At 37.8% G+C, this 16,098-nt stretch overlaps 1 protein-coding gene across 1 annotated transcript in view; it reads left to right on the forward strand.

Annotated features, from left to right (window-relative positions):
• FTO (FTO alpha-ketoglutarate dependent dioxygenase) overlaps window positions 1-16,098 on the forward strand; it is a 220,460-nt gene that overhangs the window by 82,985 nt on the left and 121,377 nt on the right. The window contains exon 8 of the mRNA XM_066557245.1: window positions 13,935-14,059. Coding sequence (XP_066413342.1) covers window positions 13,935-14,059 — 125 coding nt within the window. The remainder of the gene's footprint in view (window positions 1-13,934; window positions 14,060-16,098) is intronic.

Here is a 16,098-nt window from a genome sequence, read left to right on the forward strand (position 1 = left end):
TCTTCCAAAAATGTAGGAAGTATCGTTTTCACAAAGCTGAAGGATATTGCAATGGTTTGTTCATTTAAGCTGAATTGCAGGCCCACGTGGCAGACACAAACTTTTCTTTTATTGTCCTGGGTCCCAGAGGACAAGCAATGCTTTCTGATGGCTTCCCATGAATGCCTTTCATTTGTGGAGGAGTTTCAGTGGCTTATGCTGACTGTACAAAGATCAAACAGGCAGGAAAATTGTGGTTTTATGAAACTTAGCCAAGATCTTTGTTATTTTCTCAGAAGCTTTTCCTCTCTAACCCTATTTTTAAGGACAATATTAGGACAATTAGTTTTAGCAACTGTTGGGAAAAAAAGATTGTTCTATGATTTTCTCTTTAAAATTTAAGTATTTTCTTGGTTATTAGAAAATTTGTAGACACGTTTAAAGAAACTACTGACCATAATTACATTCTGTCTTTATTGCATTTGGAATCAATGGTATCCAAAATTAAGCTTAAAAAAATGTTGTGGCTGTTTGGTCCTGCAATTTGATCTATTTTGGGCCACTGCGCCTGCCGAGTTTTGCTGAAATCACTCAGTTGGGGTTTTTTTTTGCCTGGGTACAAAGGTCTGTCAAACAGATTTGATTGTGATTTGACCTGTCAAAGTCTCATTTGTTTCAAGAACAGTGTTTTTTCTCTCAACAGGTTCTCTTAGCATTCATTACAGAGATTTCCTTTTTGCTCAGCTGTTGGCAAGCTTAAGTATTGGAAAGAGATGTGCAGACCACAACGTCTTTTTAACTGCAGCAATGGCATGTTTTGCCAGCAATACATAATTTTCACTGTTGCTCATATAAAACCTCATGTTTTTCATACAAATTCAGTTTTTGTTGAAGGATTACTTTAATAAAACTAAAATGTCCTAAGTTTCTGAAGTGAAACCTGTAGCATTTTTAGGGGTCAGCCGTAGCTGTAACTTGAACAGCTGTACAACATGCATCCTAGATTGTTTTTAATTGTCTTCCCTTTCTCTAACAGCAGTAATTCTTGTTTATATTGTCAAGAACCTTTCCACCGAGGACAAGAGCACCATACTTTAAGGTCACATGCTTAACCCCACTACGGGGTTACAATGTAAATGGGCCCCCTTTGTTTTCATTAATGTGTGAGGGGTGGGTGCAAGGCAAGGCTGTTCACAAGGCTTAAATAACTTATTGTAAAAGTGTCCTAAAGAAAGCATATTTTGTCTCCATACCACAGTTGTTTAGCATTACTCTTGTGCATCCAACCGACAGCCAGTTTGGCAATGGATTTTGTGTGCCATTTTGTTCTTTTGACCTGTGATACTTTTTTTTTTCTTTTCTCTTTTTTTCTAACCGAGCTAATGGATTCACCTCAAATAATACAAAATGAAGAAGCTTTTGCTCCTTCTGTTCCTGATAGCCTGAAAAGTAGTAAACAAAGCTGGAACTGCTCTTTTCCACCCCAAACCCTTTACATAACAATTTGCCAGCTACTGTTTCTGTGTTGATGAATAGGTTTAAAATTAAGACTTTCTAAAGATGTCAAATTAAAATAGTATTCTCAGCGCTTTTAATCAGTTAAAAATTAACAAAGTGTAGCCTTTTGAAATGGCTTGAGGAGTTTGAAGTTTTTTTCCTACCTTTCACCGATGAAATATATCAAAAGAAGGAAGAAATATATCGAAATATTACAGGTTGTTTTGATTATCTACAATTTGCCCTGAGACCCAGGATTTCACATGATTTCAAACCCAGTGATGATGGTAATTTTTGGCTGTCACTTTTAGTTGGTTTTTTAGGCCAAAATAACTTCCAAAAAGTTGAAGTCATGCTTTTAATTGTTGCACAGAGTCATAAATGGAGCCATTTGGGGGGGGATATCTCACTTTTTTCTCAGGATGAAAACTCTTCAATATGAACTTAAGTTCATAGTATTTGGTTGTTCTGTTTTAAATGGAAATCCCATCACAAGTTTTCACAAATGCTTCTTAAAATATTCCTTTTCCTCCTAATGACTGCTATGCTCTTGTGCTTTTGGCAGAGACATTTTGTCTTGGGTTTTAATTTTCTTACAGTACATCTCTAGCAAGAGCAACTTAATGAATCTAGTGATCTCTCTAGTATGGCAATAACTGATTTGACTAGTTGTAAACAGGATGAAATCTGCCAACCTTAAAATATTATGTAGAGCTCAAGAACATAGTAGTATTTTGATATTTAAGGAGTTCTTTTAATAAATATTTAACAAAAATTTTCTTGAAACAAAAAGAAGAGTATAGCATTTAAGATGGCAGTAAATATGAGTCTTTGAGCATGCAGTCTTGACAGAGTTGCTGCTGTATAGGAAAAAAATAGTCAAATATTGTTAAAAAGCAGTCCATATCCTAATGAAAATGTTTTAGCTTTTTTTTTCCTAGAGGAATGTAGTTATCCCTGAAGATTGATTTGGTACACATAAAAAGATTGCATAATGCATATCCATCCTAAATAAAAAATTAAAAAGTGGAAAAAAATAAAGAACACAGACTCCAGAATTCAAATGCTGGGCAGAGACACCAGTCTATCAAATGACAAGTTTTCCTCTTTAGGAAGAGAAATATTTTTTTATTAATAACTTTATTAATTTAACATTAATAGTTCAGGTGATTGTTTGCCTAGGCTGTACCTCTAGCGTGTGCTCTGAAGTGTGGTTTGCCCTGTAGCTCATGGTAAAGCAGAAGGTGAAGCAGGTAGACAGTGACAGAACATGGAGATTTTTACAGCTCTGGCACAGCTTGTCATGATGGATTTTAACGGTGGAGGTTTTTGTATGAGAGAACACAGGTCAAACCCTTCTCCACAAACTGCTATTTTTCATTTTTGCAGCAGCCCAGGAGACACAAAAGCTTTTTTGGGCTGGTGGAGAACATGTCCTTTGTGGCGTGTCCTCAGTATGTGTCTGTTAAGGATGCTCAGGCAGTTTGTGTTAATGCATCCTTGACATTGCTTTTTTACCAGTGGATTAAGGGTTCCTGCTGGAAGAGTGCAGAGGTGATTAGGCAGCCACCTCTGACCTCTCTCTTAAGTTGGACTTTGCAGCTGAACTTGAGAACCCATATCTTGTTTCACGTGCCTGTAGAAGGAAGAGTTGGTGAGTGCTGAGGCAGGAGCTGGGAATGTTGTGGTGCAGGGTAACAGAATGCACTGTTAAGGAGTGTCTGAGCTGTAACAGCATTGTCTGTTTTCCAAATTATATTGTTATAATTTGTGAGCACATCATGCAAATGTCAATTCTGTCGAGTTGCCAGAATCTGCAGCACGTGATTTTTGTTTCAGAGAGAAATCAGTGTGCATAGGTTTGTGTAGGTTTGATCTGGTGATCACACTGTTTGTTTTCTTTGTTTGGCACTTGAATCAGGTTACTAAAGTTTATTTTCCCTGATTGAATGCTGTCATATTAATGAAAATTGTCTGCATAATTTATTTTTGATGTAGTGAAATTTTCAAATAGTTGGGCATTCAATCTTATTCTTCAGTGATGTTTTACTGGAACACAGCTCAATCAGACTAATCGATAGCTGCCTTCAGTTGGCATTAACAGCCTTATCAAGTGTAGCTTTTGCAGATACACTGCATTCAGAAGAGAAATAAATAGCAATATATGTTAGTGAGCTCCTGGCAGAATGGAAGTTGGCAGCTGAGGATGAGAACCTCAGTGGGAGTTGATGTGTCCTTGGAAGGGGTGAGGTGTGCCCGAGTGTTCCTTGGGTTAATGCTCCAGATCCATGATGCTGCCCTGAAATTAACTGGAATGTGATTAAACGGTAACTCTGGGTGTTTGGTATCCTGGTGTGAATACAATACAGCAAACATAGGTTTACACATATAAGATTAGATGGAGTTTTAGTATTCTTTAGTTTAGGAGGACCTGTGGTTTGTGTATTTTTTTTATTTTCTGAATTCTGGAAAGTAAAAGTGTAGTTTTCTTTTGAGCCTATAGGATGTAAAGTTTGATCTAACTTATTAACTATAGTTCAACATTGTAATTTTGCAATTATCTTTTTTCTTGTAACATTTGTGTTGTCTTTATGTACTAGTAAGATATATTCCCCTTTATAACTTGTAATAGAAAATTAGTGTCCATATATAAGGGGCATATATATATTACAGGTTTAGGTAGTTTTATGCTCTAATTAGTCAGAATGACATGTGCAGAACTTTATTCCTGAACATGCTCTGAATGCAAGAGAATTAAGAGTAAGTACTTGCCTTGCTCTTTCAGGAGGAATCTGTATTTAGTGTGAGTACTGAATTCAAACTAGTGATCGTACATATTTTGGGCAACTGTTTGAAGTAAGTTAAGTCAGTAGACTTTTCTGTTTGCTCTCCTTTGTCAGCTCCACCATTTTTAAAATTTGGTAGTACATGCATTTGTTGTACATTTTACACTGCACATAATCAGCATTTTCATGGCCAGGATGTGAAGTACCTAGGCCGTGGTTTGATGTCAAATATAGTTATGGGCTGTAACAAAACTGGAGGAGAATGAGGCACTGAAATCAGCCTGGTTTTCTGTTGAGGAACAAGGATCATATCTTCCAAAAAAGTGTATTTCCTAATGCTGTTGTCATCAACTACAAGCAATGTCTGGTGTTGATCTCCTTGCTGCTTGGCCATGTCATATTCCCCATACATTAAATACATGCAGTGCAGCAGGCTCTGTTTTTATTTTATTTCCTGTGTTCTTCCCAGCAGTGTGCTCTCAGTTCTCTTTCTGTCTGTTTTGCCATGACAGCTGGTATCACTACTGCACTTAAATGTTTATGAATTTTAAATCTTCACAATGGTGTGCTGTGGTGTCACTGGGGGTAATGAAGTTGTTACTTGAGCCAAGTGTGACAAAACCTCATTTTTGAAAAAGCATGGTGAGAATCCCATTCTCAGAGGGATATCCACAGACCTGGTGCCTTTAGTGCTGTGAGGATGGTATTGAACCCCTTATGTCGTTTGAAGATATGATTCAGCTGTATGTGGTTATCTTGCATATGTACTAAATTGCTATTCTGCTGTGGCATGTGTCTTAGACAAAGCATGCCCACAGGCACTTCTGGACATGTGGCTTGCTGTTACATTTGATTGTGGCTTGCAGCTTCTTCATTCTGCAGTGTTTAACCCATTCTGTAACTTGACTTTCTGTTTTAAATGATTTTAATAAAACTAATGACATTGGAAATACACTTCAAATTTCTGCACCACTATATTTTAGACAGTGTGTTAAAAGGTATTGTGACTAAGGCAGTAAGTAGCTTGATGGCAACAGGTAGTGGCTTCAGTGATGGGAGGAAAATGCTATATTCTAGGCTTTTCCATACTAAATAGATATTGAGATGGGCTGTTCAAGAAAATCAGTAATGTGACATATAATTAAACACTAAAAAATAAAAATATAATCATGATTTCAGACACTAGCATTCACTGCTCTCCATTTATCTTTGTAGCTTGTGTGTGTTTAAAATTGTTGTTGGTGACTATTACTGTTACCTTTAGAGATTCCAGTTTGCATTTTGAGTCCTACAAAGAGCACAGATTTAGTTCAGAGATTTTGGTAGAAGTTTGCATCTATAAATATTTTAAGAGAAGCTGGTATGTAGTTTAGAGTATTAGGGCTTCAGTGTAGTCAAAGCAATGCCTCACCTCTTGAATTATTTCATTAGAATCAGTAAAATTATATGAGTATTTAATTTGAACTACAGTTCAGTGCCTGTGAGATAGTATTACCTACTTCTGGCTTTGAAGCCCATCATATTTTCCTCTCATCTCTCCTCCACCCAAAATTATTCATAATAGTTGATGGATGTTAATTTTGAGATGCTAAGAAAATTACTGGGTACTCTTTTGAGTTCTTCTGAATGCATAAAATCATTTGTTGTACAATTCTTCAGCGCTTATTAGTACTGCACATAATTGTTGATGATGAAAATTCAGAGTGCTGGCTGAGTGAGCATGTGCAGGTTGTACTCAGTGTGATTCAGCACTGCAAAATCTAAGCTGTCCAGAGTGCAGATTAGCCAAGTGAGTCTTGTAGTGCATCTTAGCTCAACTGATTTCAGCAATAGCAGATAATCACTGAAGCATACACTGCTGTGCAGTCCTTCAGAACTCAAGTGTTTGGTGTAGCTACTGTTTGCATGTGACCAAGATGGAAAAAGGGAGGTGTATACAAAGGAGTGAATTACAACAAAGAACACTTTCTGCTTCAGTTCTTGTTCAGAAAACATATGTTCAACCATGCAGGCAACAGTTGGGGTAAAGACACTGTAGGTTTGGAAACAAAAGACGTGTTCTTTTCTTGCATTCACAATGTTCTCAAACATATTCACTTGTTAGGGACTGGCCTGTCAGCTGGATCTTCTTGCAAGTGAGATTTCTTTTTCCTGACTTCTTTCAAAAGCTTTTTCCCCACAATGTTTTACACTTCATATAATCCACTATGCATGCTAGGCCTGCCTAGTCTTTGTGCTATTGATGATTCAGAGGTGGAGGGGCCATGCTCTGGGAGAATGTGGCTGTAGGGTAACCTTTCAGTCACCCATACATCTGAAGATGCTAAGCCACTCTTATTCCAAGTATCTTAAGTGGTTTGGTTGCTCTTCCATGGTGAAGATATAAGACACCATGGTGAGGTGGCATATACTTCACCTTTCGAACACTGCCAAACCAATTAATGCAGCAAAAATACTTGAAAGTGTTGATCTTTTTACATTTTTTAGTTTGTAACTACATATTGAAAATCTCACAGAGACTCATCATAACTGCTTAAATCATCCAGTAAAAATAATTTTTTTTTCTCTCAATTGGAAATTCATTCAGTTGTGGCATGCCAGAGTAACCAAAAATTACTTGGGCATTACTTCTGTTTGGATTCCTTTTTCCTAAATATATGGTTCAAGACCCTGGTATAAATATTCTTATATAGGCCTAAAAGTAGTGGTTGTTTCCAAATTAGCTCAACCTAGTTTAATTTATGACTTTTAAACTCATATAGCTAGAAAATGTACTGCTTTAGCTCCACAGGTATAGATAAATGGAACAACTTTCTAGTGCAGACAAAACCTGCAGTTTCTTTGGAAATGTCGAAGTGATCTACTCGCTGTAGGTTTTTCTAGGTCAAACTACTCATCTATCAAGTCAGGTATTCATCCTTTGTTGTCAGCAGTGAATACCTCAAAGCCAGGCAGGGCTGCCTACATTTTAATGCATGTCGACTTGTATACAGAGCTTAAGCATATGTCTGACTTTAAGCATTCTGCTCTATAATTGGGTTATGTACATGTTTAGTTTTGATGTGCACCACTGAATATAATGGTAGGGGAGAATGTATAATCTTTGTGGCGATGGTTTCACACCAGCAACTGGAGTTTCCATTCCTTTTATGCTACAGAAATGACGTTTCTTTTGTAAAATTCTCTATTCTTTATATTTTATTTAAAACCACACGTAAGGTTTGTCTTAAACCCCGTGATGTTATGTTGAAAGTTCTCAATCAATAACGAGAACAGTTAGGGAGTTTTGTGTTGGCTTGCAGATTATTCATGTGTTTTGTTGGAGTATTAATAGTGTTATCTGAATTCTCAGCCTGGGAAATTACCACTGATGAATGTCCAATGATTAGAATTTCCCATATAAGATGCTTCAGACCATGAGGATTATTTACTCAGCTAGAAAATCCTTTAGACAAGAAAACTCCATGTAAATATTTTCTATTGGAAGGTGCCAGCAAATGCATCCTTGCCAACGTACGTCAAAACTGCCAGAAGATCTGTGAGGATGGGGATTAACTTTTTAGCACTGTCATCCTAAGAGCTTTGACAGGGAAACATTATTTAAATGTTTTTTCTTTGACTGCATATGACTGAAAAGATGTTAACAGTAGATAAAACTAATATAGAGCAGTTAATGATACTGACATATATTCCAAGTCTGCACCTTTTTCTTTTCTTGAGGTCTATGTCAGAAATCCTTTAGAATGCTACAGCTTTAAAATAAATTGTCCTTCCTTCTCAAATGAAATTTGATGATTTGTCTCCAGTCTGATAAAAGAAAGCACATGCTAGTATATTGTTTCTTTTGAGGAATTTTTTGTTTTGTTTTATAGGCTCCTTAAAAAGAAATTGTTTTAGATGTTGCAGTGACTTCTCTGAATCTCAGAAAGAAAATAGTTAATAATAATTTCTTTTCTTTCAGTTCCTATGAGCCTACCTTCATTGCACAGTTTGCATATAACAGCTAGTAAGAGTAGAATGTACTGAACCTTAAACAAATCCATTAGGATCACCATGGCAAGAAACTGGGAAAATGGCAGGAAAAACGAACAATGATTTTGTAAACCCTCCAAAGGTCAGAAAAAGGCTTTCAGTAAGTATGCAGAGGCTAGAAATCAAATCCCATTTCCTATCATAAGAAACCAGTTGTTGTAGCAGCAGTGGTTAATGTACTGTATGTGAAAGATTTAAGACTAGTTGGAAAGCTTTGCTTCTGTTTTATTAGGCTGCTATTGAAAAGCCAACAGCATAACTTCAACTAGGTGCTTTGAGATTTCTTAATGGGCTGTCAAGGGCAAGACACCAGGTCTGTGCTATACTAGCTCTTTCCTGTACATTAAAACAACAGGGGCCAAATGATCATATACAGAAGTATGAATTACTTGATGCTTTCTCTGTTCCATATGGTCAGCCATGTCTTTGGCAATTAATCATGTACAGAATCAGTTGAGTGCTCTCTGAAGCATTGAAGTCAACATTTAGTTGTACCTGTGCCAGTGGGGGCAGTGGGGGTTGTGAGTGTAAAATAGCAGGATGAGGAGCTGCTGGCGCCGAAGCCAGAGCAGCTGGCTTCTATAAACAACACTTTTTTCCTCTTTACCTTTTTTTTTTTAACTTTCTTTGACAAACATGACTCATTTTTCAATATCATCCAGAACATGAGGGTTGCTGAGTGAAACTGTGATATCTGGCATAGTGAATTAATAAACAAAAGGCAGAGAATTGGGTTTAATGTGCCCAAATTACCGGGTGATAACTTAAACCATGCTGGCTGTTTCCATTGTATCAATGAACATGGGCACATTTGCTCGTATTTTAAGTAGAAATTTTAAAAGTAGGGAAGAAATGAGCAGGGTTTTGTAATCAATTACTAGCTTTTTTTACATGGAGGAGTTACAACATGTTAAATTAACGTGGCCTAATAGATTTCAGGTTCTTTTTCCCTCCCCTCTAAAAGGGACCATGTTCTAGTTTCATAGAATTTCATCAGGAAACTTCTTTCACTGAAAGCAAATAAAATGAGAAAAATAATAGGGAAAATACAGAATAACATTTTAGCCCTGTTTACAGATTTTTTTCCTTTTTTTCCCTTTCTGTATTAGTTATAATTTTTTTAGAGATGACTGCTATGTTAAAGTAGAAGTGGTTGGTAAAGATTCAGAACTTTATCCTATTTAAACTGGTGGTGAGTAAATTAAATCTTAACTTGGAGTGAAAAATCTGATCTGTTGACCCAACAAAGTAAGACCAAGAGGCAAACTGTCCCAAGTGCCACTTTAGTTCAGACTGAAGGCTAATTTGTTTGACAGAACGCTAAGCTTCATGTCTCCAGTCATACAGTGTTTCTAACCTTACGTCTGACTCCTCATGAGGTCTGTAACAAAGGAAGGAAAAAATCTAGCTTTATAAGATTGAAAATGTACCAGTGTGGGGTTTGGAGTGTTTAGATGTTGGTTTTTCTTGCTTGTCTGTAGGTGTGTTGTGATATTCACCCAGGACACACAGTTTAACAGGCTAGTGGCCTATGGATGTTAAAACACAGTTCCTTCTGCTGCATATCTAAGGAAAAATATTGTAAACCCATTACAATACCTAGATTGGCTTTGTTATCTAATTTTGTGTGTATATCCTGGGTGAACAGAAAGACTTGGTTATAACAGCTTTTATTCAGTCCTCTGGCACTGATATAGGTTGTCGGTGATAATGAGAGAAATAGGGTGTAGGTCTCTCGAAATCTGATCTTAGAACCTTCCTTTCTTACGTAGCCAGAGAAGATGCTCTGATGGCTCTTGCCTGATATGCCTAAATTTAGTTCTGTTGCTGTACCAGGAAGAAGGCAAAGAGTACAGTTTCCTAAATACTATGTTTAATGTAAAAGGCTGGAGTTGCTGCTGATACATGTGTACATACATACACGTGTGTGTGTGTGTACATAGCTTTAGGCTTTTTGAGAGGTGAGTTGTGTGTTTTTATGACTTGTGCCATTTGGGTTTTACAAGGAAAGCCCTAAATGCACTAATAGATCTGTAAGGAGAATTGGGTAAGATTTACTGAAAATACTAGCAGTATTGCTTATTAAAGAGGTATGCTGGCCAATGAGACAAGGAGTTGCTTCCCACAAGTGATAAGCAATTTGTGTAATCTCCTTGCTTAGGTTGTCCAGGATATGTTTTTTGACAGCTCAGGAAGCAGAAGAAAGAAAGTTTCACCAGTTTGTAAACATTACCACCCTCAAGAATCTCTGTGAACACAAGGATGAGATAAGACAGGCTGTAGGGCTGGTTGCATTGTTTATTTACTCTACTGTCCTGCAGTCCCAAGTGTGCTGAAAACCCCTGAGTCAGTGCTGAGTCCAGTTCAGAATTGTGAAGGCTTCACTCAGCATTGGGCAAAGGGGGCCTCTGCAGGCAATTATCTGTCATTAAAAGAACTGAGACACAAGATCAGATTTTCTTTGATGGGATGTGCAACTGCAGTGATGTTCAAAAGAAGGTCATTCCTGCTCTTTGGAGCAGGGCTTGTATCAGCCGGGTTTCTGATGGGTTTTTATCAGTGTTGATGTGAGGAAATGGCTTTCCCAGCTGATAACATCTTTGACCGAGTTTCTTGAACCCTTGACCTTTATCAGTTGAAGTATATATTGAATCCCCTTGTAAAAAATAAACCCAAAACCAAGTTACATGGAAAAGACAACTTTCACAGGAACATGCTTTATAATATTATTTACCCAGAATGATACTTTATTTGTTACAATTCAAGATTTTTATTGCCATTATAAGAATAGCAAGTTATTAAGAAATGCCTCTATAAAAGCTACACATCAAGCCCTGCACTGGCATTCCAAGTGACCTTACTGCCCTTTCAGCACTGTTAGAAAACAAGTAAATCAGTTAAATTGCTATGTATTGTTGTTGTATGTTGCTTAATAATACTATTTCACCCTCCAGGTAGCTGTGACTGTACTCACAGGGCTCAATAAAGAAGCGTTTATGATGTCAGTGTCAAACTATGCGTTTGACTTGAGCCATGTACATCACCACATAAATGAAAGGTGTTAACAGAAGGCTGGAACAATATAATTATATTCTCAGGAAAAAATAAATTATGTTCAGTTTCTGGAATTATGATGTTTCTGTAGATGGAGGGGACTTTACTTAATGAAACTCAGGACCAAACTTGCAATTTGACCAGGTCAACAGAATTCATACCATATCACATACAGTGTGACTGTGAATACTTGGAGAAGTGATCACCCATCTCTGACTGATAATACTCCATTGACGTAATCTTTTCATCAGATTTTAACTGAAAATTCTGTAGGACCTCCCAGTTTTCCATGCTCTGCACTTTGTAAATCATTTATTTAGGAGATCTTGATGTTTGTTGCAGCAAATAACTGTACTTTTAGCTTTGTGAGGCATGGCATCATTAAACTTGGGACTTTGCTGAAGTTTTGGGGAGAAGCAGACATCTCACCATCACCAGTGGATTTTCCTGTCCCTCTGTGAATCAAATGGCCATCCAAACATTTTGAAAGGGAAATCTTGGTGGACTGTGGCCTTGCTGTATGGCTACAGTCTGATCATCCTATAATACCAGGGTAAATTCTGGTTGTAGTTCTCTTTCAAGTCTTGTACATGATAAATATAAAAGTTAAAGCCTTAGTAGGTGTATTTATTGTGAATGACAAGGAGTGTTAATTTTCACTCCAAAAATTTCTTTAATTTTCCATTAAAGAATGTACATTAGCTCATGTGAGTGTGTTTCACTTGCTGAAGTCCTCTATCAAATCATGCTTCAAACTGTGCAGCTGCTGGAAATGAGGCTCTAAGGTTGGGATTGTTGAAGTTGGCGGATATTGGAGCTTGTGGAAAAGATGTTGTAGGTCAGTGCAAGGGAAACCCATGTCATGGAATCCTTATCTGAAAATGCTCTCTGGCTTTTTGTTTGCTTTGTAATGTCAAAGCAGGGTCAAGAATGTGATCTGTACAGGCAGTTTTGAACATTTGGGGTTTTTACAAGAAAACGTTCTTTTTGATGTTTAAGTCCCATATGATGGGCTGATGCCTTTTGGTAGGCCAACTGGTAGAGCTGGGAGGTGGGGAGAAAGATGCTTTTTGTTCTTCACTTGTGATGCTGGTGCAATAAAGTTATTTTCTGTCTCTGTGGACCCTCATGCTTCTCTCTTGGAATGACCATAGCAGTAACATTGCTACTCCTACTTTACATAGCTTAAGAAATGTATTATCTGTGTGTTACCGTTTCTTGTGGAAAAAAACCAAAAACTTACCAGAAAGAGGATAGATCTCTGTTTTCACAAACTGGAGATTATAGCAGTTTCTCTCACAGAATTCCCAGAGGAATTTTAGTTAGGGAGGACAGAATGCAATGGGTATGTTATGTTGAGGAGGAGGCGAAATGCCGTGTGTTTTGTTACATTGTTCCAATGAGGCAGGTTGTGCTGGGAATAGGAATTGCAGCTCTTGGTTTTGTTTGTTGTGTTTTCAAACTCACATGCACAACTTCTCAGGTCAGAAACTTTTTTTTTTTTGCCTCCTTTTCTGTGGAAAGAAAACAGGTTTGTGCAAGAATTCCATCTGTTCTGTCATCCTTCCCAAAAACATTTAGATGCTTTTATACGTTTGCAGAACATGTGACATGGAAGTTAGAATATAAAACAATAATTCCATGTCTATTGGAGGCTGGGTAAGGTGAAAAAGGCAACATAACATCTTCACTTCAGGAAAAGACTCTCAGTCTCTGCCATGGAGGCACTTCTGCACATGGAGGAGCACGTGGACACTGGTGGATATAGGACTGGCTGGTAGCTGAGCATCAGCCATTTCCTTCCCAGCTTGGCAGACGTGGGGAAGTGCAGGGAAAGAAGAGGAACAATGGTGCAGGAGTGAGTAGGAAAAGACGGAGTGAGGGAGCTGGAGTTAGCTTGGTGGGAGGCTGAAGGGTGATAAGAACATCCCCAGTTCTCTTTCATCAGCATTAACTGTCAGCACAATGTTTGGGAAGGCCAGTAACGCTTGATCTGCAGAGACTGAGGGCCATCTTGCTTCACAGATTATTTAAATCCATTGCGTGTATACATGTATATTTTTGAGCAGTTTTTTAATTTATTCCATATACAAAAAGACTTTATTACTTGTTTATTTGAAGTATTTAATGATAAAGAGAACATGTGGACATCAGCAGAAATTCCATTCAGCGCATATAGTACAAACAGGTATTTTCTTCAACAGCTTTACCAAGGAGCAAAGGGGAGGGTGAAGTCCCCCAAACAAATGCTACATTGAGGAAAATACTTCTGATATTTGATACAAGATAATATTTAGAGAATAACTATGCCTCAAGAAAATGTGGGCTAGAATGCAGAGTGTCTTAGTGTGATACTTAAGGCAATGAGATTTTAAGGTTTACCTTATGTGCCATGTATATTGATTAAATACCAAATATATGGTGGCCATTTCTAACCATCATTTACTGTATTGATTTGTCAGCAGTGGAACTGTAATAAAAAAAGCTATTGATTTACTGTCCTTATTTGCTTATGGGCTTTTTATTAATTTTACACATTGTTTCCTATTTCTAGATTATAATTTTTATGTGTTTCCTCCCTTTAAGACAAGTCTGGTCCTCTCTGAGGTGAGAAAAGAGCAACAAATTGAGGAACAAAGGAATGAAACCATCAGCTGCTTCCTGCTCCTGCTTAAGGAGAGACAAAAGCTGCGTAAAGAATGGACAGCAAGGTGAGAAGTATTCCTATAAATCCCCTTCAGTGGGGAAAAGTGACTTAAAAAAAAAAATTAAATTTTCATTGTTGACACAGTAATTCCTTGAATGGGATAGTCCATGTTTCTGTGGGGTAGACTGCTCTGTTACTAGTACAGTACAGACTACTGCTAACCTGCTAACAGCTTGGTAGGCAGCACTCCGATCTGAGGAGTGGTACCACTTAAAATGCCCACAGGTTTTCCACCTATTTCTGACAATATGAGCCATGCTCTTTGCTGGAATGCTCTGCTAAAACTGCACTTCTTGGCTCGTGCCACCCCCATTTCCCTGTGGTGTCCTGCTGGAGTTACTGGATGGTGTTGGGTGAGATGGGCGCACGTGTACGAAGGGCTGGCGGTCGTGTCCTGGGGCTGTTTTACTGTACCCGAGTCCTTAAAGAGAGCTCCCTGCCGTGGACCAGGAGGTGCTATCAGCAGTGTCTAAAAATTGTTCATGTTTGTGTTTGGGAAGGTTTGTGTTGCTGGAATGTAATCAGCTGAGTGCATTTCAGAGGCACCAGATACGCCATACTTTTAGTTTGTTCAGAAACAGGTGAATGAAAGAGAATTTCCACTGTGTTCCACCTTGTCCTTCTCTTAGCCTGCTAAATGAGTTGATGTTCACACCAATGTCTAAAAGCCATAGGTTTATACTAATTTTGTAATCTATTATTTTCTTATTTGATATTTATATAAAATATCTAGCAGTCTATGAAATTTTTCTGCCAAATATACCGCTTTTATTTAAAACCAGTTGTTCCTTACTTACAATTAAATACAGGTTTTAGTCAAAGTATTTTTAAATCAGATTTTTGTTAATTAAATTTAGCATTTAACTGGCATGATTTTTTTTTTACCTGCACTAATTAAAGTTAGGGGACAACTCTTGTATTTTAATGGTGTAGTTCCTGAAGACTCTGAGATTGCTTTTAAAATGTTACCTGTAGATTTTGGGTCTGACACTTGGGTATCTTTTCTGCTGCAAATAATTACAGCAAATGAAGCTGAAACATTTTAGAAACATTAGATAAAAATTGAACATAATTACACATAATAATTTTACAAATGATATGTTTGACTTAATAAGCTTGTGTTCCAGTGAGTATGGAATGTGTGCTACTTTTTTAAGATTTCAGAGTAAGCTGGCTCTAAAATATTTTCCATACTTTTTCCATACTATCATGTGGGATTTACGTTTTACTTCTTGAACAATTTAAGGGATTTTTTTTATGGTGGCTTTGTTGGGTTTTTTATAATTTGTTTTTTTCAATTGGTTGGGGGGTTTTTGGGATTTTTTTTATTTTTGGGGACGTGTTTATTTGTTTTTTTGCCTCCTATCACCATGCTTACTAAATAATGCAAATGTTTTAGCTATGTTGGAAACAGAGGAAATCACTTAAAGCTTTTCCTTGGGACGAATGCACATTTGTTATGAAACAGAATAGAAAGCTTCTAATGAGTGGAATACCTTTTTAGCGTTCATTTTGTCTGACAGTGATTTCCTAATGCACAGAGTCGTCAGCAATCATGGCAGCAGTGAGTAATTGCGAAGAGCTGTGGGTTTCAGTGTGCCTGGCCCCACTTGCTGCTCACAGGGAGCTCTGGGGCTGGAGCCAGGGCTGCAGCTGGAGACGTAGCCCAGCCTCTGACACAGCAAAGCTGCAGCTCTTGGGGGTGGCAGAGGCACAAGCAGATGAAGTGCAGGCCTTCTTAAAACTAAACACCTGAAAGAAGATTTCAAGAGCATTGTGCCTTGAAAGTTCCGAAAGAAAGTGTCCTTTGAGTATTAAATATCCATAATCCTTTTTCTTTCTATTTGATGTTTCCCATCCCAGTGACCTATCTGGGAGTCTCATCCATATGATCTGCATAAAGAGGCTGTTACCATACACCTCACTTGGCTCCATCAAAGCCTCAGCTCGGTGTCTGGAATGAAACACTGGCTGTGGCAGCCATGGAGCACACGGCACTGAAAGTTATAAAACGTCCGCCGTGCTACGAGCAGGGCTGCCCAT

The sequence above is a fragment of the Molothrus aeneus genome, chromosome 11 (genome assembly GCF_037042795.1).
Source record: "Molothrus aeneus isolate 106 chromosome 11, BPBGC_Maene_1.0, whole genome shotgun sequence".
Classification (NCBI taxonomy): Eukaryota; Metazoa; Chordata; class Aves; order Passeriformes; family Icteridae; genus Molothrus; species Molothrus aeneus.